Source organism: Centropristis striata, chromosome 5 (genome assembly GCF_030273125.1).
Source record: "Centropristis striata isolate RG_2023a ecotype Rhode Island chromosome 5, C.striata_1.0, whole genome shotgun sequence".
In the NCBI taxonomy this organism is placed as follows: Eukaryota; Metazoa; Chordata; class Actinopteri; order Perciformes; family Serranidae; genus Centropristis; species Centropristis striata.
Window position 1 is genome coordinate 30,407,690 of NC_081521.1, and position 26,469 is coordinate 30,434,158.

At 38.6% G+C, this 26,469-nt stretch overlaps 1 protein-coding gene across 1 annotated transcript in view; it reads left to right on the forward strand.

The window, feature by feature from the left end:
* Window positions 1-16,972: 16,972 nt before the first annotated feature.
* Window positions 16,973-26,469, forward strand: part of LOC131972177 (teashirt homolog 2) — a 40,809-nt gene continuing 31,312 nt past the window's right edge. Inside the window, exon 1 of the mRNA XM_059333961.1 lies at window positions 16,973-17,416. Within this exon, the coding sequence (XP_059189944.1) occupies window positions 17,377-17,416 (40 nt within the window). The 5' untranslated portion in view covers window positions 16,973-17,376. The remainder of the gene's footprint in view (window positions 17,417-26,469) is intronic.

The following is a 26,469-nucleotide window of genomic DNA, read 5'->3' on the forward strand; positions in this document are numbered from 1 at the left end:
ATGGGCTGCAATGATTAATTTGTTTGTTCAAATTCTCAATTAAGCCAGGAGGAACTGGCAGAATTAGAAAAGGAGAGCAGTGCAGTGTTGTCTTGGCTTTGCAAGCGCCCTGGGGAGATATAGCCCTACCTGATCTCAGGTCATCAGGCTATTCTGCAGACAGCTCGCACAGCCTGCAGCAGGGGTGTGGTGTACGTCTTGGAGATTCATTTCAAACGGCACAGAAAAAAATGTAAATCAAAATATTTCGTCAGCCCTCCCGATAAATCATTCTGCCTGTTCCTTTCATTTGTCCAGGTCGCCTTGTCAAGGGTAATGCCCTTAAAATGTCAATTGTCAGAGAGAGCATGCATTGCATTAGACATAAAGTACAGTTCACCACACACAAAAACAGCAGTCAGTCGCAGTGTTATACAGAAAGAAATAAAATATGGAGCTTGCACTTCCCCATTCCATGGAGGCCCTGTGCACTTATTATTTGTCAGAGTGACAGATGTTTTTCAAATGACGGTGTCTCATGTGTGCTGAACTTCCACCAAAGCCCTACTGTGAGAGACTGCGGGACGTTATACACCATCTGATGGTGGAAACCTCCATGGACTGAATCCCTGTGCTGTTAGGCTTTCTGCAGGGAAGCCTAACAACAGAGGAGGAGGTTGTCAGGGTGGTCCGCTGAGGTGATCGCAACACTTCTCCGAGTAAGGACCTGGACCTGACTTACAGCAGCAGCAGCAGCAGCAGAAAAACTCCAAATCCACAGTTAGATTTGCTTATTGGAATTGAATTTGCAGAGTGCTGTGAATTTGTTTTGGTGGCTGCAACAAATATTATTTACAGCGCAGACATAAATATTAATATAGACTGAAAACAAATTTGCAAGTAAACTGTGCGACTGCTCAGTTCCACAAACTGAGCAGAAAGAAAGAGGTCATTTTGCAATGTGCAATTTGCAATGTAACTGTGTGTGGGAGGAAAACACTCAGGTAGCATCATGGAGCTAAAATAGTTTTAGCGTGTGGTTGCGGAGATATGCAGTGTTTACCAGCACAGACAGGGTCAATGAGATATTTTTGCTGGACTTTCAGCACAAACCAAAAACACACATGGATTTTATTAAATATCTCTGAGATTTTACGGATCAGTCACGATTCGGCAAGGGTGTTAATACTGTATATAACCTCAGAAATGCAGAAACCAGTCAATGTTTTAAAATACTTCACTTGAGGATATCCCAGAGCAAATACTATTTTTGTTCCACTACATTTATGTAACATCTGCAGCACACTGTAAAGCTACATTTCCACTCTTAAACAGCCCACTTAAAGAGAGAGGAATCACAGCAAGTGTAGCTGGATCTCTGCCTCCGAGCTGACCCACTGATGTGTGGACAAAGTGTTAAGCCTGTGCTTTTCTTTTTGACACGGTGCGTTTAAAATCAAGTACTACACTGTGTTTGTTTTACATCTTTATGAGGCTGCTTCCACGTTTGCTCAGTAAAGTATTTGTTTACCTCTATTACAGTTTTGTAATATTGAATTCAAACAAAGGAATACATCTTGTGCATTCACGTGTAACTTCTCTGAGAAAAAAATCATGTGGAGAGAGGGCTGTGTCTGTTCTACATACGCTGCAAATTCTCCAAGCAAAAGTGCAACTTTGTTATTGTGTTTACGACCATTATATGATTTTTGTAATGAAATCACAGTGTGTTTTCCGGACCAGTGGGTGCTTTTAATAGTGTTGGCCACCTTTCTTTTTCCAATTCAAGGTGTCCTCTATACCGTATGTATATCCAGAGCAGCAGCATTGACTAGAGCCAGCACTTGTGAAGCGAAAATGCTTATTAGTCAAACAGTCCCCATCGGAATAATGCCACGGTCAGCCAGTGGTGAGGGATAACTCTGTGTGGATGACACTCTGGAGCCTATTCTGTAGGGGATCTGCTTTAGTACAGCACGCACAAACATGATGTATGGACACACAAGCAGAGAAGCATCATGGGACCACACAATGGAAGAGCTGCGGATGAGTTACTGTAGCGAGAGCAGGGCTCGCATCGAACGTGCTCTTCAAAACAATGACAGCATGTTCTAGTTTCTGTTTAACGATCCATTTGGCCCTGCAACCTTGATCAAAAACTGCAGGCAAAAATAAAGCAGTTTAAGATAAATATGGGATGATTATAGGTAATGTTAATGACCAAGGCCGCAATTCCATGAATCCTTGTGGTGGAAAAAATACACTTTTTCATATTTAAAAATTAGAACAACGGACTTCACTTGCATGTTTTGAAATAGGTGGAAGGTTGATGATGTCACAGCTTGTTGTTGACCTACACAGTGTAGCTGTAGAGTTAATGGCTTACACACAGCAGGCAGAGAACATGTCAGCCCGACTCACTCTGTGATTCTTTCTATTTTCTCTGAAATGGACTTTTTACACCCACCTGGCAGTTTTTTATTTTATTTGCACACATATGCAGCAGCACAAATCCACACAATAAAAAATATAGAACAGGAGTGAACAAGAAGCCATGGACCACCCCTCAAAAACAAAACAAAACATTAAAAAAATATGTAAAGATACAACATATTTTAGCTAAATGACAATATGAAAATACCAGAAAAGTCACCAAGTCAGCAGACAGTAATCATGTGAAAGTTCAAAAAACAACATACAAGTAAAAGATAAGTGAGAATTAAACTATCTAGAACTAATTACGCATTGTGAATTAAATGTGATGACAGTTTCTTTTAAGTTTCAAAAGATTTTGATAATGAGTATTTTGTGTGCTTTTGCATTGTGCGATTGAGAACAACTGGCTATGTTTTTTTTTCTTTTGTAAAAAATGAAGATGAAGATCAACCTGTCTGGTGTTATCACCAACTCTGATGTGGTCGAAATTGTCCCTTAATTCACCAAGTTAAAGTGAAGTGAAAAAATGCTGCCCTCTTTGTGCTGCTTGGTTAGGTTGCTGAACAAGTCTGTTGCTGAGTGGTATCTCCACACTTTGATTTAACCATAGACTATATATATATATATATATATATATATATATATATATATATATATATATATATATACACATATACATGGACAGCCTGAAAAGCTCCCCATAAGTGGCGCAAAACACTTGCCCCCTGGTGGCTGGCTGCATTATGGATTATAAACCCTGCCCCCTTTATGTTAGTAACATAGACTGCACTCAAAGTGCACATCAAAAACAAGTATGGCTGAACTGCTAATGCTACGTGTGCTGGCAGCAGTAGCAGGCTTTGCAGACTCTGCTCGCATTTTCATGTTTTCTGCATAATGACTTGGGTGGTACTTCTTCAAATGATGAAACAGATTTGTGGTTGTAAGAAAGCCCACGCTGTTAATGTTTCGTTAATTTGTTTATTGAACTAAGTTCCATTTCTGTAAAAACATGTTTCTCTATAAGTTTCCATATGTCCCACGTTATTGAATGCACCATAGTCGTTCCAACGCTGTTGAACACACCATACCCTATTGACGTTTAGCTTCCATAGACTGTATATAAATAATGGACGTAGTCACCGTGACGTCACCCATTGGTTTGTGGACTGCCCGTTGGAAGCCTCGAGTTCAGCGTTATACTCTTCGCCATCTTGCGTCGCCATCTTGTTTCTGATACGCGGAGCAGACCATAATTGGACTGTGGCGTACCGCGAGGGATCTGACGACACTGACTACACGCATCTCTACACCGGCAACCCGACTGAGAGAAACCGCTGCTAATTCATGTTAGCATTAATTGGAACATTAACTGGGATGTTAGCTTTGGCTAGCAAAAAACAAAAACAAAATATATCTTTCGTACCTCAGAAAACTGAGCAGCGACTCCTTGGAGCGTCTGTTAGTCCAGCCAAACACTGAACAAGACATCTTTACTGAACAAAACGTTAAAATAAACTGTCATTAAGTGAAAATACAGTGTGAAAGGGTCAAAGTTATGAGACCAAATCGGTAAACGTCCTCTTTTCTATCTATATAGCGTTATATATAACTTTATTGACACGTTTCCATGGATACGCATTGCTCTGCTTCTCTCCTGGTGACGGCTCGCCTTGTCAGTGACCTGTCAATCAAAGCTAGAAACGCCCCAAATCATACGATTCTTTATCTTCTATTTTCTTCTAAATGGGGCCATTATTAGAACTATTGACTTCAAATTGTCTTGAAGAAGATTTTTTACTAGCGATTGAAACCATAATGTTGTCCCTGAAATTTTTTTCTGAGGTAATAAATCAAGTGAGAAGTTTTCAAATTTAGCACTGAAATGAATGGACAGATTTCTTTTACAGCCAAACTTAGCACCCCCTACTGGAATTTTCTGTGAATTGCAGGCTTTATGCACTTCCTGGTGGCCTCCATGCTCAGGCACGGAGATTGCCGCTTGTTACTTTCACGTTCGTTTTTGTTTACTTCTATGGCAATTTGTGTTTTGGGCGGGAACTTGAACTCTACTGCACAGTCCAAATGACTTCACAGTGGGAGGAAGTAGAGGTGAGTGTCTATTCTTTATACAATCCATGGTTTTAACGTTGTGCCAGCGGCCTTCTGCCTACTAAACAGCAGCTCTAAAATTTTTTGGAGGCCGACCATTAGATAAAAATAAAAAGTCAGTAAGCCGTGCCTCTTTGATGGAAATAATTTGCCAGATAGAAAAGATAGCTTCCTTCAATTTGGACCCTGTTGCTCCACTTGATTTCAATGAAATGAGCTGAATTTCCTGCAAAAATTCCACAACTTTAAGTGCTGGTGTGACTGGGCCTTAACAGAGTTATATTTAGTCTGACTTTCATTGCCAGGGCCCTTCAAGTTTAATACAAAGAGGTTTGTCAAAGCATCATATATTTATGTGGAACATTTGCTGCGTATGGGGAAGGGGAAAATCAATTTCCCGCCCCCTCTTGATAATTGATCGTTTTTTCTGAGTGTACTAGAACGATGACATGCCAGGTCTATCATATTTTGAATGGTAGTAAAGCAGCCAACACCTGCTTATCTATCTATCTATCTATCTATCTATCTATCTATCTATCTATCTATCTATCTATCTATCTATCTATCTATCTATCTGTCTGTCTGTCTGTCTGTCTGTCTGTCTGTCTGTCTGTCTGTCTGTCTGTCTGTCTGTCTGTCTGTCTGTGTCTCTCTATCTGTCTGTCTCTCTGATGCTTTTTTGTACCCCGACCATGTAATATGGTTCTATGTAAAATAATATAAAACACTGAACAGGGACAGGGTTGTATACTTTGCTGATTTAATTTCTCATCTCCACTTAACAGCCTCTAAGACACCTTGTCATTAGCCAGTAAACCTTCTCAAAATAAATCCAATCCCATAAATCTACCTCTGAAGGAATCTGATACTTTTAAAAAGTGACAGTGACTGACCTTGAGATTTATTTTTGTCACACCAGAAACTGTCTCCCTCAGCAACGAGAGATGTGCCTGTCCAGATGGTTTTGTGTGGCATCGTCTTGCTAATTGTCAGTGATGCCATCAAAGGGATGTAGCAGACCTGACAACTTAGCTGATGAGCAATAAGATGAGTATGAGGGGGGAAATTAGAGCCAAAAACATGTGACAGTTATTTTGTGCAGCCTACCTATGCTTTTAAGCACTTTAAATCATTTGGCTTCCTTTGTTTCCTGCATTTGTTGCAGACTGGAATAGAAAGAAAAGGTGGTATTAATAAACTGGGGTTTAGAATAGTTATTATTACGTCTAATTACATTATGCAAGCTATAAATATCTCTGAAAATATAATAATGCAGCATTAATTCGTCCACAATAGCGTGCTGTATTAAATATGCCTCAGAAAATTGTCTCTATGGTAATGGTACGTCACATGTTTTTTGAAGCTATCACCTGTCTAAGTTCACTTTAAAGTTGAATAGGCTGCAGCGCAGCAGTACGTCCCTGGTGACTGTGAAACATGCAAGACAAAACATATGACACAGGGGATGATCCTGACCTGAGAATGACATGTGCTAAAGTACATTATAGTCATTGCCAGGATAAAGGTCACATTGACTCCTGTTATAAATTGGACAGGACAGCTCCAGCATACATGGAGTGTCAAGTGTGAGGAGGTCTGAAAGAAAATCCCTCGGATGTTTCGGGACACACACACACACACACACACACACACACACACACACACACACACACACAGGCGGGGCGGACGGATAAAAGTGTCTACGTCTCGCTCTCACTTGTGATTAGCACACTTAATCATCACATTAAAGGAGAAGTCTGCACTAAGTTCATCATATAATGGAGATACAGTGAGTGAGATGTAGGCTTATGTTTTTCTGCTAGTGGTCATCAAAATGCTGCAGAAAGGTAGGTTCAAGTTCAGGGTTTTATTATTGCTACTGTTTATACAGTTAATGAGCAAATTCCTAGTTTCAACTATTCCGTTGCAGAAACAAATATATATTTACATGTTCATTTGAGGCATAATAGTCTTTTGACTAAGAATACCCTGCCTGGAACAGCAGTAAGCGCAAGAGCAGACTTTTGCTCTGAGATACAAAGGGAAGCGACTTGAAAGGAAATAAGCAAATGAATGCAATGCCTCATTAGGCGGGCTTTATTTGACCGTAGCCAATTAGAGAGCATCTGTAATTTAAAACAGTCAACCTAAAAAAAGACTCAACGAAGAACATATTTCTCTCATGGGACCAAATCCTTTGGCTTGTTTTCATTCAAATTATTTTTTTTACCAGTGACATTTTCTATCTGAACAAATATGAATAATACACAGAGGACAGTCAAGTTTGGAAATATGCAGATAGTCGGCCTAGGGTAGGAGTCAGTAAGTCGAGATGAAAGAGGGATTTCACGGAGGTCAAGGTTGTGCGCTGATGTGTTTGGCCTCGCTCTCGGCTGGCTCTGCTGACTTGTTTTGCCGTTGCTTTGTGATCAATATCTCCCCCTCTGTCTTAATCAACGACCCGCTGAGGTATTTGCGGGCTGTTACCTTAATGTTACAAAAGGTGCACTTTGAAAAACAGAGCTGCAGTCAGGGCAAGACTGACAGCTGTTTAGCCATGGATCACACCTGGGTGTAGATTAACGTGGCACTCCTCACAAACAGAAACAGCACTGAAATATTGATAAGTAGAAGAAGATTCTGAGGCATGTGGGAGTGATCCGCATCAAAAGATATGACCGGAACAAGATCCCGACTGCTTACTTTGCAGGGGGAGCCTCATGAAAAATAGTAACACCTGTATTGCTTATACTGGTTGTTAAGCATTGGAATAAAATTTTGTGCAATATGCATAACCAAATGCTGGAATAATGAGCCATCTGTATGTGTGGTCCCTTCCTTGGAGATGCCAAGAACGGCACCATCTGTGATGCAGCTACCAGCTGTTTTCCTTCTTATTACATGTTTATTAAAAGCTGAAGTTGTCCTCTTCAAGAAGAGTAAAAGAGAGCATGGGTGGCAATGTTGGTTATCTGATTGCCTCCATCTCCATTAGAAACAGACTTGAGCTCCGTTCCTGGTCCTATAAAAATACACTAACTGTTTCAACAGAACAGAGGGAGTGCTAATTAAATACTCCTTCTTTTTCATCAGCGACTCGCAGGAAATTAAGAGAACAAACACAAGATTGACTGGCAGCAAAGCAACAAACATGAAAGAGGATGAATGAATCTAATCCACCAGGACTAGAAATAAATATATAAATGATGTCACTTACCCCACCTTCACTTAGCCCTTTGGGTTTGTTTTTCAAAATCCCTCAGCAGGGTTTACGCATCTTTTCTATTTGCATTGTTTTCAATTTTCAAAACCTATTAGCAAGATATCGATCGACCACAATTGAGCATTTATGCACAGCAGGCAACCTACATCCCTCAAGTCAGAATCAGATCACATCTCCCATAATTGAGGGTGGCAGAACTGCAGACCACCCTCTGCAACTGTCAACAAATTTCAGGAGCTCAAACTAAGATGCGTCAGGGATGCATCCTGCGCCGAGTGATGGACACTGAGAAGGAGAACTGGAAATGTCCATCAGCATCCTCTGCCATGTGCTGAACAAGACAGGTCAGGTCTGAATAGACACTGACAAACCCAGGGTGGACACACTGTCGACGCAGACTAAAGCAATACCAAGGGACAAGTGACAGGCTGCTCTGATGCCTTACTTAACTGCAGCACACGCATGCGGGCAGGCAAAAATAGTGCGTGTGGGATCGGACACCCACGTGCACACTTGTCCATATGGACCGACAGGCCTCACACCCTTAAAAAGAAGATTAAATAAAACTTCAGAGGCGGTGTTTAGCCTTTTCCGAAAAAGTCAAAATGCTGAAGACGGCTCTGTATGTTAATATCTGTGATGAGAATCCAAGTGCAGATTGTAGTCTAAAACAGCAAATTGATATTTCTGACAGTGCATCCATTTCTGAGGTTAGTGTGTTCACTCTGCTCAATGCTCAATAAAACAAACAAAATGCCATCTATTTCTGTATAAACAATTACCTGCCATAGATTGTAACCTTATTGGATCGAGTGAAATGTTTGAAATAAATCATTAAAGGCGCTGACAGGGCATTTATCTTCACTCTTGCTTTAATGCTCTGTGCACAACACAGTGGATGAAGTCAGTCAAGGGTGTATGTGTGTGTGTGTGTGTTTTTTTTTTTTTGACTAAGCCGGGGCCCCAGTGTGCCTCAGTATGTGTGCTTGTAAGAGCACCGTTGCGTGTGTCAATCCTCCTGTGGAGCCATGTTCTCAAAGCTCTTCATTTTGAAATCAAGCATGAATAATTAAACCATTTCACAAGGCTGCTTTAACGATATATTACATGAGAGGAAATAGGTCAAGCAGCAATGTTAGAAAGATTGTTTGCATGGATGTTATTGGGTTAAAAAAGACAGAGAACAATAGTACCCACCCTTCAATGCCCCATATACTGTACTTACTCTGCAGAATGATTGACAGCTCCAGCTTCAGACTCATTTTCCAACAGATATGAGTTAGGGTTACATCTGGGTCATAGTATCATTCCACCTGAGATAACACGTCAACTTTAACCCTTCCACTGGAGGTGATGTTCACAGTACACAAAAGGCTTTGACAAAATACACCATTTGCAATATTTAAATAGTTTTTCTACTTTTTGACAGACAAGAATAAATATTAGGAATGAATATTATATTATTTGAAAAAAATCCACAAAACACAAAAGTGCAGCAAAAAAATAATCATGTTGTAATTATTGGATAAAGGTCTACTGGCCATACTGAAAGGAGAAATAAAAAATGCTTCTCAAATCATACCCCCAAAAGTGCCAAAATTATATAAATACAAAGTTATATTTGTATGTAGTTTCTAGCCATCTATTACAGGGAAGGTGTCCCACGTAACCTGAAATAATGAGTGCCTGTTTGAAATGATCACTTGCGACAACGCAACAACAGTGACGGCTGAGAAGTTGCTATGGAAAACTGATGAACGAAAACTACCTTATTTAAACATCAAGCAGACATGGGATATTTGGAGATGTTTGTGTCTAGCTGCAAGCACATGAATGTCAAGTTCACTCTGTTTCAGCTCAGGTTTTGGGGTCCACCAGCTGTTGTTAGAGATAGCGTCAGACTTCAGTTTTCAAGCCTCAAGTGTGGCATTTTGGTTTTCACCATGTTGTTGTTTTGGAGCCAAGAGTGGCCATATGTGGATTAGAGGGTGGGACGTCATCAGCTAGTGCTAGCTTGCTAGCTTGGTTAGCAATGTGCATATATGAACAGTCAGCCAACCCCTTAGACTGTCTTTTAGTAAAACAAAACGTTGAAAAAGATATTTTTAGGTGACCAATATGTTACAACTTTCGTGGAAAGGTCAATTTCTAGGAACAAACAGGTAAATCCTTTGTGGTTGTGACATTTCTGCACTAAAGCATACCCTGCTTAATTGTCTATTTTACTCATAATGGGACTATAATTCACAAAATGAATGTCATGCTATATTGAAGAATACTTGACTAGGTACAGTTCATAGAGAATGAGACCAAAAACTCTCAACTGAAGTAATAAACAAAGTGAGAACTAGGTTAATTTTTCTCATAGACAACAATAGGACTTATATTTGCAGCTGGTGGAGTCACCCCCTGCTGGTTGTTCAAAATAATGCAGATTTAAGACACTTCCACATTGGCTTTAAATTTGGAGGCAAAAGTTTCCGCTGGAGAGTGACTGCTGCAATGACCTTTGACCTTTGCTGTTTTTTTTTTCATTAACATCAAAGCACAAACAATTGTTGTGATTGTGACATAGATTGCGATCGGGATTTTATTTAAATCAACATGATCAATTATCGCACATTACATAGGGGCCTTACACATTACTATAGTCTTTATTTTTCAGTATGTATATTTTGTGATGCACAGGAAGTCCGTGGTTGTACCAAATCAAAAATAATCACCAAAATAATGGTAGTATAAGGTTGCAATACATGTCACAAAGAGAACTACGAGTACCTACTTGTCAACCACCAGCATTGGGTACGAACCGTGCAACAATATCACAATGGTTTCTGTGTCTCTATGGTACACTATAAAATTGTTAAAAAAAGAAGTAGGTTCTGACTGATGTGAAAAAAGCTCCAATGATCTCTGTCATCTGTTACATTCAGCCCTGAGGACAAACACGCTGAGTCCCACAAAGCTCCTTTAACTGTGCTTTCAACAACAACAACAACAACACTCACATCAGCTTTGTTCAACCTCACCTACTTTCAACTAAACTGTGTTCTTCTTACACAGGATAGGACCACATGCCATTGTGTGTATAACCATGAAAACCCTTTTACTTCTTTTTGTTGTTGAATGAATTGTTACATCGCAAAACACATCTTTTAACACGTTCATTTAATGTAATTTAGTCTGTTTCTGGAAATGCTGTCATCAAAACTGTACAACCAAGGCATCATATCAAGTTGTGTTAAATGATGTTTACATCTGTTTATATGATCACACATTACCATCATCCTGTTTCGTGTGATTTGTTATTCCCCACCCTTGAAACAAGTTCTTATTAGGCTTGCATCATTATATCGCTGCTATAGTCCTGCTCTGGGAAATTTTATTTTTAACCGCTTGTCAATCACGCAACAGGAAACTTCTATTTTTTTTTTTACATTTTTTTTTTTACATCCTCTGAATAAGTAATAGCTCTTTGTTTTTAGCTTTGGTAAGTTTTCACAAGCATTACATGAATTACATCTTAAAATCAAGCAGCTGCTTTTGACTGTATGCATATGTTGTTGTTCTGCTTTGAAAATTATGAAACCAGACTTCAATCACAGGCTGTCCATTGTACATGAAATTTCATCTTCGGATTAAAGACAGGTTTGGTTTTCCTAGACCGCCTTCCTTTTATCATGAGGATTATAATTAGACTGCCTATTGTCGAAAGAGTGTGTAACTAAATAGTTCAACCGCATTATATGAATGAGACCAGTGTTATGATACTGGAAACTCATGTTGAGTCCAGATTGTGCTCAAATGGATAATTGACCAGTGTGGATCAATAAGCTTTTTTAGTTTTTGAGTGTTCTAAATTCACAGAGAGCTTGTTAATCATAATATAAGCAGGTCTGTGATGTCTGTAAGACTTTGCTTTTTTGTGTTCAGTTTGAGCTCGCTCTGCTCCTGCACATCCGTTTGTCAGATGTTTACTTGAGTCTATTGCCTTGTCAAAAGATTATTAAATCCATTTGTAAGATTTCCCAATTTCCCATGCATAATGTTTGTATGGCAAAGCTAACCTATATACAGTATATAAAGAGTAATCATGGACGTTGTTTACAGAATAACAGTTCTGACCTGTAAAAAAAAGTGCCCATAAATCTTGTGTGAGAGTTAATGTTTACCAAACCACAAGGCCATAATGAACAACCAGGCAATGGAGCCATTTAAAAAAAAAACCCACACATTTCACTTCTAGAATATAGTTTTAAATACTTGAACCGTGTGAGCTCAGATCCAACCAATTAGATTTTTTTTAAATGTGAGAGAGAGGGAGAAGACAGACATAAATGTCAGAGATGGATAAAAGGAAATAAAACAGCTTAATTGCAGCATTGTCCTCTTTCACATCCCACTGGCTGAAACCAAAGAGTCCAAGTTCAAATTTTTCTCAAGACCCACTAGTTTCATAAGGAAAGCAAGTCTGTCATACAGAAATCATAATGAAAGAACTTTATCTGATAAAGATAAAGTTATGACTAGCGTTGTTTATTTACACATTCGGTCGAAACAGTTAAACATTAGTATCCATCATGAGGTAGGTGTCTATGTGTCTGAAAAAATTTTTTTTGGCTCTAGTTTGGTCTCCACCAACTTCTGCAATAAATATCTGGCTCTTTTGATGCTAAATGCTCCACTGTTTTCACCAGCTAGTTGCAAACTTTGTCCATCTATAATTTGGTCCTGAGCAGTTAGTGTGCAGTGTAACTTCAGCGTCTGAAAATGACTCATATGAGAGCGGTGTGTGGACCAAAACGGTAGCATTGAAAACCAAAACAACTATTCACCTTTTTGCACTGGGCATGTAGTTGTTGTTGTTGTTGTTGTTATTTAGGTTTTTGCTGAAAAATAAAACTATCAAAATTGTGAAAGTGAACCAAAACAGCAAAGATGCGGGCTATGAGCATACAATACATGATAAATGTAATAAATTGTAAATAGAAAAAATATCAAATAGACTTTAGGGTCATCAAAAGATCTTTATATTGTAGGGAAATATTTTTTTAATATATCCTGATCCATTTCTTATGCCGGACAGTTAGGTTGGAGATTTTTTTTGTAAACTGACACACATTTTTTGACTGAATCGATGCAAAACATTTCCTGTAGCAAATATCACAAAATATTATCACTCAAAATTGTGTGCTGCATGATCTGGAAATTTGTGATAAGATAATAAAATTAGGGATAAAAAAATATGAAGTACCAGAAGTTCCAGTCAGTGTCAACATGAGGAAAAAAAATAAAATTCCTATACTTGTTCAGTGATGTAATGCTTTTGTTCTTGGAAATAGACTGGCCTAAATAGTACGGTTTTAGCAAATTAAATGCATACTCTGCATTGCTAGGGGACACAACTATGTCAATGTTGAGTGTGAAGTTTTTTTGTAAGCAGCAAAACCGGAGGCCAAGCAAAAGGCCTATTTTGAACAGGCACTGCACTGTTACATTGAAGGTTAGCCTGAATCTCCACTCCACAAACAGTTTTGTTCCTCCTCTGAATGGTCCAGAATATACTATGAAGATAAATCAAAGTCTCTCTCGCTTAAATGATGAGAGGTCAAAACTCTGGCGGCTGTCAGAAGACACTTTCTGAAAGGACGCATTCTGAAGCTGCTTTGTTGACAATAAATTAAAGACTGATTTTGTCGACACTCCAGGAGTACCATGGGTGACTTCCAAAGAATGTGGGCACATTTTCTGTTTCAGAGCTGCCTGGAAATCAAGCGTACACGGGTGTAAAAGCTCAAACAAACATTCAAAGAATGTACAAACTGTGCTTCCTGTTACTTGTTGGACAAGCAGCTGCAGTTCTTGATGAGATCTGAAATTAAATAATCGCTTATCTGATATCAGGTTTCGCCAAACATCTTGCTTGTGTAACTGGGAAGATTCTCAAATGCTGTTTATTTCTTTTAATCAAATTTACGATTTCCACTTGAGGTTTTTTATCCCACAGGTCAAAGTTCATGGCTAGAAAGTTTCTCTCTACTTTCTCAGCTGTTGAGCTTTATATGCTTCTTCACTGCAAAGGGATGCCACAGGTGGCTCTACAAAAGCACTAACAAGACATATGTTTGTCACATTTTGTTTCAGTGGAGGATCACACTTAAGCAAAATCTGCCGAAGTTGTATCCCGGAAAATCCTCAGGCAGCCAGGTATGACAATTGAAACCATGTGAGGGAGGAAAAGCTCATCAAGACTTAAGGGATGACAAAATCCACCATCTGCATGTAGATCAGCAGCTGACACTGATGGTAAGTAAAAGTTTAAGATACAAGTGCTGATGAGAAAGTTTTTCAGAAGCTGTTTGGTAAATAAAGGTGTGGGCGAGTCGGCGCGGAGATGACGCAAGAATCCAGCGAGTGGCAACGGAGCGAGGCCGTTCTGGGAGAGATAAGGTGAGGTGGTGGTGGGCGCTGCTGCTGTAACGCCTGTCACCGCACACGCATGCTTTGTGTACACACAGGGTGTTAGGAGCTGTCAGACAGGTATGGCTCAAGCTTGATCTGAGCCATGATTGATCGCGCAGGTTCAGGTGGAGTTCACGGGAGGTCTCTAGTATCATTGGCAAAATGAGTGACAGACACAAAATAGGGTGATGGAATATTATCAGGAAGCCATTTGTAATGCGGGGCGAGCCTGGATCTCTAAGGGGTGTTGTCTCTCTGAAATGAAGTCATCCATCACCTCAACTTCATATTTGATTAGGTCATGAGTAGCTTTTAAAGAGAAAGAGAGGCTTTAGTATTAAGCTTGCACAGTCTGATAACCAAAGTTTGAGGGTGTAGCATAAAAAGAACTCTGAAATACAGAATATTGTAAAAAAAAAATGTTGAAAAGCAGTGGAGACATAAGGGCTCAGATGATAAAACATTTTTAAATGGTCTTCAACAAATGCAATTCAAGGCAATGTGATAGGGGATCAGTATGAGGTCAGAGTAGATAAGATGGCATCAAGATGGCTTAGTGTGGCTACAACAGCAGCCCGTTCTCTTCAGTCTGTGTACAATTACCATGACGATACACTGTTGAACTGCGTGCAGTGCATTAGCAAAAGTCCGATTTTGAGTGCAAAGGATATGTGTCATCATGCTCATTAACTTCTGTGGCAGCATATGGCGTATAAATAACATGCTGAGTGATGTGACGAAGTATAAAGGGTAGCATAGCCCTTGCTGGGTTATAGTTATGGAGTTATAGCAACAAGATTACAAACCTTAAGAAACCAAGGCCGTTTGTCAATACCAACCATAATGACACATATACTGTAAGCGTTTTTTCAAAATGAGCGTTTTCGCGGCTCATGGTACACACACGTATGGCACACATGTTATTATACATACATGTTTGGTTGGTGATTGTAAAAACGACTGCAGTTTCTGTGAATTTATGCTGCAAAACCACTGACATAGGTTTACACTGACGTTGTTTAAAAAGTAATTTACATGTCACTTAATGTAAAAACTGTCCATGTCCTTTGTGTCCTCAAACCTAGCCTTCTACCTTTAAACCTAAGGAAGTAGTTAAGTTTTATAATATTAACGGTCATATGACCATTACCATCAGATGACAGTTTGCAACGCTTTAAAAGCCATAGAACAGACGTGCAAAAAGCTTAAAATATATATGACATGACATGTGATATGTGCTTGAAAAAAACATGCAATTTGTCCCATGTGACTGTGTTTAATACAGTCGCCAATATGAAATTACTATAAATGGACATTTCCTTCTGGTATTTTTAAACTGCACTGTATTTTTTCTTACTGTGTAAATGAACCCATCTCAAAGTATGCTCATTGGTTAGTTACTTTTCTTAAATGCTGTTTATCGGAACATTTTAACAAAATTTGGTTTGAAAAAGTTACTCGGATAAAATCAACCATTTCAAAATGTAGTGGGAACATGTCCCAAGTATAAATATTCACCTATGAGAAGTATTACTATACTCATTTCAGCTCTAACAATTTGTCATGTCTGTAGTTTGCAAACTAAATAGTATTTCTAGTAGTAAAAAAATGGAAATGCCTCAGTGTTTACTAGTACAGAATACTTGATTTACTTTGTTACTTTTAGGGAACAAGATTAAATAAGACCTGAAATTAATAGTTAATAAATCGATTTAGATTGTCAATTTATTTTAAATCTAAATATTTCCTTATTTTCAGTATTATTATTATTTGTATTATTATTATTATTATTAATAAGGATTGGCATATATTTTTTTGTTCAATAGAGTATTTTTTAGATTTTTGGATTAATCAAATTGATGGGCATTTGTCACTCTTTTTATGGACTTTATAAATCAATAATGATACTAAATGTGAGTTGAAGTATCAGATTAAATAGCTCATAATACTTATAGTTGGACTGATGCCTTTAATCAGAATTAGAGATGCATGTGTTACCAAATAAAGGACAATAAAGGAGATATGAACTGATTGTAGTGATATGATAAACACAAGTTTATGCATATATGATTTCCTGCGATGTCAGGTGACCTTATTGTTTGTATTGTAAGTACATTCAAATCGCAATGTTTAAATCAAAGCAAAGTAGCCTCTTTTGAATGAAAGATGATTGAAAAGTTACACAAATGTACTCAGATTACACCACTGAAACGTTGTATCTGGTCAAATTCCATTTTTAAAGTAACTTTATCAAACGTAATTAGCGCTACTAAGTCGCATTCAGTGTGAAAAACGATCAGTGTACCTCGTTCAGTGCATCTTGTAAAGAGATACTCCTGGAGCAGCTCAGCAGCAGATTGATGAACAGATGTAATGTGTTTTTTAAAAAGCTAAACGTTCATACAAGCAGGTTTTTCCTCACAACAAACATGTTAATCTGACGTTCGTGACTGCAGCGCTTCTTTATATAGCAAACTTTATGTCTTTCATTCAGCGAGCAAAGCGGAAGCTGTGGGGAAAGGAGCTAAAAACAAAAAAAAAAAGAGCTGCATGAAAAGGCAGCGAGCACAGAGTGATAGAAAGCAGCAGCCCAGCAGCACACAGCCTGTGCTCCTGCCTCTTTCCCTGGCCTCTGTTCCTTTAATAAACTCATGGTTATCTAGTGTAACAAATGTCTCGCTGCCATCATCAAGTCCAGGCGAGGAGGGAGGAGTTTTTAATGTTCAGTTTGTTCTATGGATCGATGTCTGCTGGCATCGCCTCTCCCCTCGCCTGCACCGTGCGTAATATACTGTACCATTACCAAACGCTTTTTACGCGCATTCCCTCCACATATTATCCGCCGAAAACTGCCTGCGGGACTGACTGACACACGTCGATCAACATATGTGGCACTGATGGACAAAAACGGATGGTGAAAGGAGACGATTCGCACCCCGTAGGAGGAGGAAGAAGAAGAAGGTGAAAGAACAAGCCCGACTGAACATCTGTTTCCCCCCTCCTGAAAACGATTCCGAACTGGATTTTTTTTTATAGTGAGAGAGACTGAACTACTCCGAGAGCCAAAATAAAGAATCGCACACACACTCTCTCTCTATGCATGGACTATCGTAGACCGCATTCAGATTTCACCTGGGCACAGTAGTGAACTGCGACTCCAAAAAATGCCACGGAGGAAACAGCAGGCGCCCAAACGGGCTGCGGGTAAGCGATTTTCTTTTTCTTCAAAAACCTCTTTGATATGAATGTAATATTTGTGTATTACCTTTGTTGTGATTCTGTGTATAGCTCGCATATTGCACCGGGTTTCCCCCTCAAACTTTTATCATGTGGGACCCCCGAATAGATACGCATCAGACCCCCGCATTTAGTGAGATATTGTCCCGAGGAGCCTCATCTGAGCAGGTTTTTATAGTTGGTTAGGATTTAGTAGGCTACAGTTATATAACTGTATGTGTACTGTGCTGAAGAATATGGACTCAGCCACCTTTTGTGCTTATTTTAAAATACAACTAATTATCATGTCACCTTCTCAAGTGCACCAACAGGGGCCTCTTCTCCAATTTGGGCACCACACTGCTGTAAGAAAGTAAAATGTTAAAACAATAAGAGAGGAGATGCAGCATCACAAGCTGCTTCTGCAGCTGGGGGTAATCTAATCACACTAACAACGCAAGGAAAACTGTTCATCAGGTCTTAAGAAATACAACAAAGCTGCGTAGTTATTCCTCAATAACCCTATAGTGTGTCACAGGGCATTTATTCATTCATTGATCAGAAAGTTTTATCTCACAGTTTAAAAAACCTCCCTCAGTGTGTTTGATTTGACCCTCTTGAAGTGTAGAGAGGGGCTGAAAGATGTGGAGCCGCTGTATCCGTAGCAGATGAACTCTGTATGAACTCTTCATAATCTTATGGACAAATGGAGAATGGGTTACACTCACTCACACACACACTGACACACAAATACACTCCGTCCATGCTGCTGGCGTGGAGAGGAGGACGGTCACACACACACCTCCACAACGCACACATTTCACTTTTTGGTCAGGAGTGTAATATATAGAAAAATCTGCCTTCTGTTTATGTACAGTCTGGTGTTTGTGTGTTAAATTAATTATCTTATCTTCAAGTAGGCCCTCATACAGCTTAGGTCATGTGTCAATAGTAAACAGGTTTTGTGTGTGTTGTCTTTTCATAATGTAATCCTGTAAGATTTTGCTCTTCTGGGACACTAAATCACAGCGTTTCCTGTCTTCCAGCAGACACGAAAACAACAACTTCTCCTTAAGTATTTCACACAAGGTCACAAAATCAATGTTAAACTTGACCTTATTTTCCGCAGTCTTAGCTTCTTACTTCATGAGAATTTTGTTCCCAAAAATCGGCCTCATTATGGTGGAGCTGGTGGATTAAAACTAGATTGATCAATGCTATTTCAGCGTATGAGGACGCAATTACTTGGTTGTGGTGTGTTGAGAAGTTATCAGTCTTTATTATGGTTGCGGATGTAGCAACCAGATGGTGATTGTTCTCTGCCAATAATAGCGTCTCTTTATACCCGCTTAAGATACTGAGACCCTTATCTGCCCGGCACACTCTCAGTTTACACATACACATGTACGCACACACACAAAGGCACTCGTTGCCATACAGTCACACTAAATATTTTTCCCACATTTCAGCCTCCAAAAGCCCCCTTTTCTTAAAAACAAAGCCCCCAGTTTTTATTCAGAGAACTTTTGAGAAGATGCCTAAGTGATCCCTTTACACGCTCTCAGCTGCCTCGCCTGTACTCTGGTAAATGTGTCAGCCCTATAGAGAAATAAGCCTTCCAGAAGAGTTTCTTCATTGTTGAGGTAATTGTCTCCTCTTTGACAGGCACATTCATCAGTGGCTTAATGGTCAATCAAAAGTTGGCAGGCAGAGTGTTTTCATTCTTTCCTATCCACTACATTAGGAATACTTAATCAAAATGTCTCCCGGTAATGGCTGTGAAGAGTTCATGACTGACTGATCCGTTGTCTGTGCCGATAGAAAATTAACAGCTCGGCACTGGAGAGATGTGGGCCTGCAGATAAACAAATTGTGCATTAATATTTCATCTTCAAGACCTGGGATGTGCTATCAAGCGGTGGAATATTCCTGGGCTGTGTTGTCATTTTTCTCGCGTTCATTTTTTTTTTCCTCCTGTATTCTTGAAGGCTCTTTGCAGCTGTAACTCATTTCACTTGATGACTTTACTGGGGTTACAGAGAGTGACGACAAATTGATTACCTGGCAGAGCAAGAATGGAGCGAAGAGAGACGCAGGCTGACAGTCATGTTATAATAATATGTTTAATGATGTGTGGAGGGGGAACAAGGAGAGAGGAGTATTGAAATAAGAGCATGGAAGATGCAAAGGAATAGGTTTCTTTTTTTTGTGGTGGCTCTTAAAGATGCAGTATCCTTCTTGGTGGAAATAGTATTTTGCAAGGTGATGTATAAAAGAAAAAACACCATTCCCATCTTGAGCATTAATTCCGGGGACATTTGGCATCCAGGGTGCTTGTAATCTCCTCTGGGAATTGTATTATTAATAGGCATATTTGTAAACGTGAGACCACAGACGCACTAGTAAAGGCCAGTTGTATCTGATTTATTTCCTTTTGCATACATGGTTTGTATGGTAATTTAAAATGCCAATTACTCACCGGTCCAAGATAGGATGCACTAAACCTTTGCTTTATCACTGAGAAAGTATCCCTGAGACAGAGGGCTATCAGGCTACAGATTCCAGGTTGAAATTTGTGTATCAGGTTTATATATGGTGTAAACGTAAAGCCCTATAAGTGCATGGGATGCATTTTTGAGTGAAGGGAGCCATATGTTATTTTGTGGCCGTGGGAGTATTCCTCTTACTGTTTTTTTTTTTTTTTTTTTTTTTTTACAATAGCTCTGTGCCTCAAACCGTTAGCCCAATTTGCTGTTAACAAGATAAATTGGAGAACAGACAAAGGCATTAAGTGTTGCAGTGCCAGCTAGTGACTGACAGCAGCTTGTGGGAATTGGCTAGCAGAAATTCCTCCTAAGTGGTTTGTTCAGAAAACATCCTACGATCAAGGCAGATGTTGTTTATCCAGTTTAGGTAGAAAAAGGAAGTCCATTTTGAATGACAAAAGCTGAGAGGAAAATGGCAGAAAATACAAGGGTGTCTTATTTATTTTTTTAATACCAGATTACCACCCTCTTGGATTTTTTTCTTGTATCACAAGACTATTCTTTTGTCTGCAGCCATTATAACACCATTTCTTTTTTTTCTGTGATTTGCTTACATTTATTGAGCCATTGTTACACGTTGAGATCAAAAAGAAAATGATACTGTCACTGAACTGAAATTCAAAGATTTTTCCTTTTTGTTTAAGTGTTTCTTATTTTGTAGGTGATTTTGTCTTTGAGGTAATTTGATCTTTGATTATAAATGATTATTATTTTTTATAGCATTTTGGTAATCATGTGCACGACAGCTCATATTTTTGCCTTCTAAGCTTCTCCGTATATTTCACGATTTGATGAACTGCAGGAAACCAGACTCCCCATTGGCTGTAGCGTTACTGGTTCAGTATCTAAATAATCAAGTTAACGAGTGAATTATGAAAATGGAACAATATTGTATAGATACATTTCAGACGACTGCTTCACCTTTTTTTTTCAGCGTCTCACATGCAAGGTTGTAAAGGAGCAAAATCTTACTGTCTACTCCAGAGCAAAAATAACAATAAAGAAGAAAACAAGGCAAAACTCCTTCCTGGCCTCGGAAATCACGTGATTGTCACTATATGGATACTTTTAGTGTGCCATTTTGATACTTAAATTATAATATTGTCAGAGCATGGGCTGCTGTTAAGCTCCTCTTCATGTAGTATTCAGAGCTGAAATGGGAATTAGTGCATAATCAGCAGATGTGAGAAGCCCCACTTAATATCAGATACTGTAGTTTGTGTTTGGTCACTTTGTCAGCTTTTTTAGCCCATGCTTAGAGCAAAACTCTGCCTCGAATAAACTCACCATGTAACATAATCATTAGCTGGAATTAAATCTTTAGATATTTCAGTGTAATGTATCTCTCTGGATTGACGTCAACAAGGAAAATGTTTAGTTTTGATCAAATCCAGCCTTGAAATTTTCTTTGGCTTTACGAGCTCACCAAACCATATACTTGCACTTTGTTGCAATGCTTGCAATTTTCTAACTTGCAGGCGCTCCCCATAGAGATACCCTTTAATAACTTTCTCCTCATCAGCTAGTTTTCATGCTGTATATTCTTACTACAGTAAGAAAAAAGAGTAATATAAAGTCAGGTGGTTTTAGTGTGATCTCATCGCATTTTCTCCTGCATGCCAGTTAGGTGACAGGTGTAGATAGCTAATAGTTTGCGAAGGCTTTTGTTTGCGTGAGAGGCAGACAGGGTGGTGCACTGTCTAGGTGATAAGAACCAAGACTCCTGTGCCCTCCAGCACAGTGATCTCTCTCCTCCGCTCTGCGCTCTCCTGTGTGGAAAAAACAGCCTGTTATGATTGGTCTCAAAGCAAGTGCCTGTGCAGTGTTGCACCTCTCTACAGCAACTGCTCATTCACCTTGCCTTCCCTCTGAGACCTGCACTAGTTTCCAGGCAAATGACACAATTTGATATGCCGTTGGGGTGATTCATGTGGATAATGTTTCCATGTGATCATCACTGCAGAAAAGAGACTATTTCTTGTTATGATTTTTTTTTTTTTACTCATTAAGTCTGACAATAACTAGAATATTGGGAGAGTTTATTGCGAGCGGGCTAAAACTCATTATTTCTGCTAGACATCCCAAGTACAAAAGAAATTATGTTATGGTATTTTGTCCAGGTCCCCACAGATATAATGATTTACAGAGGAAAAATAGGGGGGAGACTTTATAGCTTGGGTTGTTCATTTATGTGGATTTAGAGGATAAGAATGCAAGGCAAGCTTACAGTTAATACAGTAGCACCGTGGGCCTGGTATTGATTACACGGAGGAGATGTGGTATGTTTTATATGGTTTATGGTAAAATGTGCTTCACCTCATGTGCTTTGTATTATTGTAATGATAGACATTCCCACAATAGTTTATGTCTTTGTAATTTATATCATCTGCAGTTTTGTCAAGAGCACGTCATCTCTTCTTTTTTTTTTCCCATACAGAGTCAAGAAGATTTAAGTGAGAACATCCATCTTGTAGTTGTTGACCTACATGTATAGTCAGTCAGAGGGCATACATGCTGGCCATATGGTTGGGAGGTCTTAAAAAACAATCACAGCCGGATCAGGTTAAACTAACCTGAGATGCTTTTGTATGAGGTTGCCATATCGGATTTAGCAGTTTTAAAAATCACCATGTTCAGATTTCAGAGGTGTAGACCAGCTGCGCTTCATGTGCTGCTTCTCTTCACCTTGCACGATCATTCAAAGCACACATTTGTACCAAATATAAATATCACGATTAAGATTTTTCTGTTAAAGTTGAATTCAAACCACACAATGATGCAAAATGCCATGTAATGAATGAATGTGATACTCCCCCCTCAATATGTGAGTGCCAAAAACAGCGAAAACATTAATCTTAAGTTATCCGCGGTGTACCTGATTTGCTTCTTATCTAATCCTTAATGAGCTTCAATTAAGATTTATTATGCAAATTAACCCTCAGCTGCTACTGACTGCAGGAGCAGGAGCTATGACAATATTGTGCTAATGGTGTGATCTGTAACAATTACAAAGGTAAACTGCCTTCACACTGCATGCTCCACAAGTCTCTGAGAGGTCAGTCCGCTAAATATGCATTCAGGTGTTCTGGAGATTTGGAAATTTGTTTTTTAAATCTCTGTCAAGGTGCGTTTTAGACAATTGTGATAGCATCACTGATATAAGACCTACTCGGAAGCTCTTGTTTGTAGCTGCGGTCTTTATTATCTCTGCAGTCAGTATATGCATTTAATCCTCTAAAACTGATGAGTCAAATCTGGAGAAAAATGATTATTGCCTGCAAAAACCTCATTTCCTGTCAAAGTGATGTTATTAAACTCATTTGTATTTAATATAACAGCACATATTGGTTAAACAAAGGAAGACAGGATGGAGAGTGGAAGAGTCATTTTATCAATGAACTAATGTAAAACCCATCCTCATTTGATTATAAGCAAACCTCAAAATGTAGACACACAGCCAGGCTCAGTTTTCTGATCACGGCAATTCCCGACCACATCAAGGTTATGACCAGAGGAAGTGCTCGTCGACACTTAACTCTCGCACTGTATGAAGTTGTGAACCTTGCACCTTTTGTAACTTCATTTAGCACGAGGCTGATGGCTTCCTGACAGCTTTATAGCCTGCATGTTTTATGAGTCGTCATGCAGCGCAATTACATAGGACCTAATTTGATGAATCAAGTCAATGTTTCACCGGCTCCGTTGACCTTCCCTGGCCTGTGATCTTCCGTCTCTCAGCGCAGGTCAAACCGAGGCTTTCACACTTTGCTCAATTCAGTCACACCGTGGTAGAAAGAGAAAAAAAAATCTTGAACATGCTGCCTGTTATTACAGCCAATCAAGAATGTACTGATTTGTAATGAGCTATTGTCGGTTTGTTTTAAATCGCTTTGGCAAACCATCAGTCCAAATGAATCAGTTAATCAGCCAGTCAAAGCTAAATAATGTATTTCTAAATTCCACCATATTGCAGTGTTTCTGATCTTTGTTTGTATTTATAATGCATGTTATATATAGTGTTGGGTGCCTGGAAATAAACACGTAAAAATAAGCACAGTTGAAGGTATTTTAAAAGCTGTCGCCACGTAATTAACTCCATCTAAACACCTTAAAGTCGCTGATTTAAACTGGTTTGTTTAAGTGGTGCTGCCATAGTTTCAGCATGCAGGAGTAACATCACATGGAGAGTTGTTTATATGCTTTTTTCTGATATTTGAAGATTTACATAATCATCAAAGCAGCCAATTATACAAACCTGATTCAAAAACAGTTGGGACGCTTTGATAAACTTAAATAAAAATCAACATATCAATTTCAGAATCTAAATATGTCCAAAAATTTGCATTAGATATTGTATTCAATCAGATGTAGGTCACATAGGATTTGCAAATACTTAAATTCTTTAAAAAAAATGTTTTTCCACAGCATCCCAAGTCTCATGGAATCAGGGTTTTCTATCTCCTATTTTTTTAAAGAGCATTTGTGGTTAACCTTTATTAAATATAAATGTGATAGTTAGTCAATTTGATGGTTTAACTATATTTAACAGCGGTTTATTTGTTTAACTGTGTCCCTACATATTGCTTAAAACAGCAACAGGAAGCTTCAGTTGCAAACGAAAGACATAAAATAGTTAAGTAACAATTTGAATGAGCACAATTGCATTGGAGAGCAACCAGCACAGTTAGCCGGCTAATTGTTCCATGTATTGTTAATGCTTTCAGTGTGTTGTTATCTAACAAACTCTTCTCTCAATGGAAACACTGATTTGGGGGATAGAAACTCCAGCTTTCTAATTAGCGGAGCTTTCAAATACTGAATGGCTCATTTGATAATTTTTTGTGAGCAGCAAACAAGTTTTAATGTCAAACTGAATGTTAAGTGACAAGAATAAAGAGTTTGTTTTTCCTCGTGGTGGGGGGTCCGGCGGCTTCTATTAGACACATTAACATTCGGCCCCTGACACCTCGAGGTGCGATTTAGATGTTTTCACCGAAGCCAAAATATGGAGATGAATAAAAAATAACAATATGGTTTACTGTATGACTTTTTGACTGAGAATATTTTAATTGATTTGCTTGTTATCAAGAGAAATTTATATGCAGAGTAATGCATTTGCAAATGTTTTTGTTATTAAACTAGCAACAAATGTGGGCAAAGAAAAAAATGCAATGACAAAATTATATCTATTTTACCACAACTTTTCTCAGTATACAGTCATGGAAAAATTATTAGACCCTTGTTTTCTTTAATTTCTTGTTTATTTCAATACTTGGTACAACTACAGGTACATTTGTTTGGACAAATATAATGATAACAACAAAAATAGCTCATAAGAGCTAAGATAATTTAAGAGCTGATATCTAGCCATTTTCCATGCTTTTCTTGATAATAACCAAAATCATTATCAAAAAAACCATGGAAAATGGCTCTTGAATTAAACTCTTATGAGTTATTTTTGTTGTCATCATTATATTTGTCCAAACAAATGTACCTGTAGTTGTACCAGGCATTAAAATCGAAATTCAAGAAATTGAAGAAAAAAAAAATAGTTTTTTTCATGACTGTATGTAAGCACTACACATGAAGTATTTTTCAAATTGTAAGCACATTATTGTTCCTGTCTCCTCATAAATGTTCCCTTAAAAAAAGATTATTGTAGATTCAAACATTTTTAAAGCAAAAATGCATAAATAGACATTTTTAAAAACTGTAAAAAAATGTCTAAAAAAACCCCCCAAAGCAGACTTATTTGAAAGCATACAAATAGTGTTTTAAACACACCTTTAACACTGGTGTATCCTTATGTATTATGGACTAAAAGACATTAGGATGGTCTTCTGAATAAAAACAGCCATTTTTATCCCTAATCCTGTAGCTAAACTACCTAAGAGGCCGTGCAGCGCATTGTGTTTGCAGCCTGCTCCTTAGGGCTGTGCCTGCCTGTTTGTGTCTACAGTATGTGCTGAGCTAGTCTGTTGAAACAGCTTAATTGATACTCATTAAACAGCAGTGACAGCTTAGGTGTCCGTGATGAATGTAGAATAATTCTGTTGTACTTACAACTTGATTAAGGAGAAGCACACAACATGTCGGTGTTGCAGCCTATGGCTTGGTCTGCACGCACTTACCAGCTATTTAAAATGATAAGTCTTATTGGCTGTGCTACCTGCGAGCCGCTCTTAAGTTAATTTGTTGCAACTGCGTGTGCCTGAGATAAACAACTTTCCAAACTCTAAATGAAAAAGTGTTGTTTTTTTTTAAAGACTTTGATTTTGATAACTCGGAGGCTGTAACACCTAAGAATAGACTTCATCTAAAAATTTGAATTATGTTGACTTTTCTTTGTGTTTATTCAGCCGCAGTCTGGCATTTCCATACAATAATAAAGTCAATGGATGTCAGGCAGATGAAAAATGTGCATCTTGTATTATTTCAGTTAAAAATTAGAGGCAATTGGAATTGGTTCAAAATTGACTGTCTTTGTAACGAGTG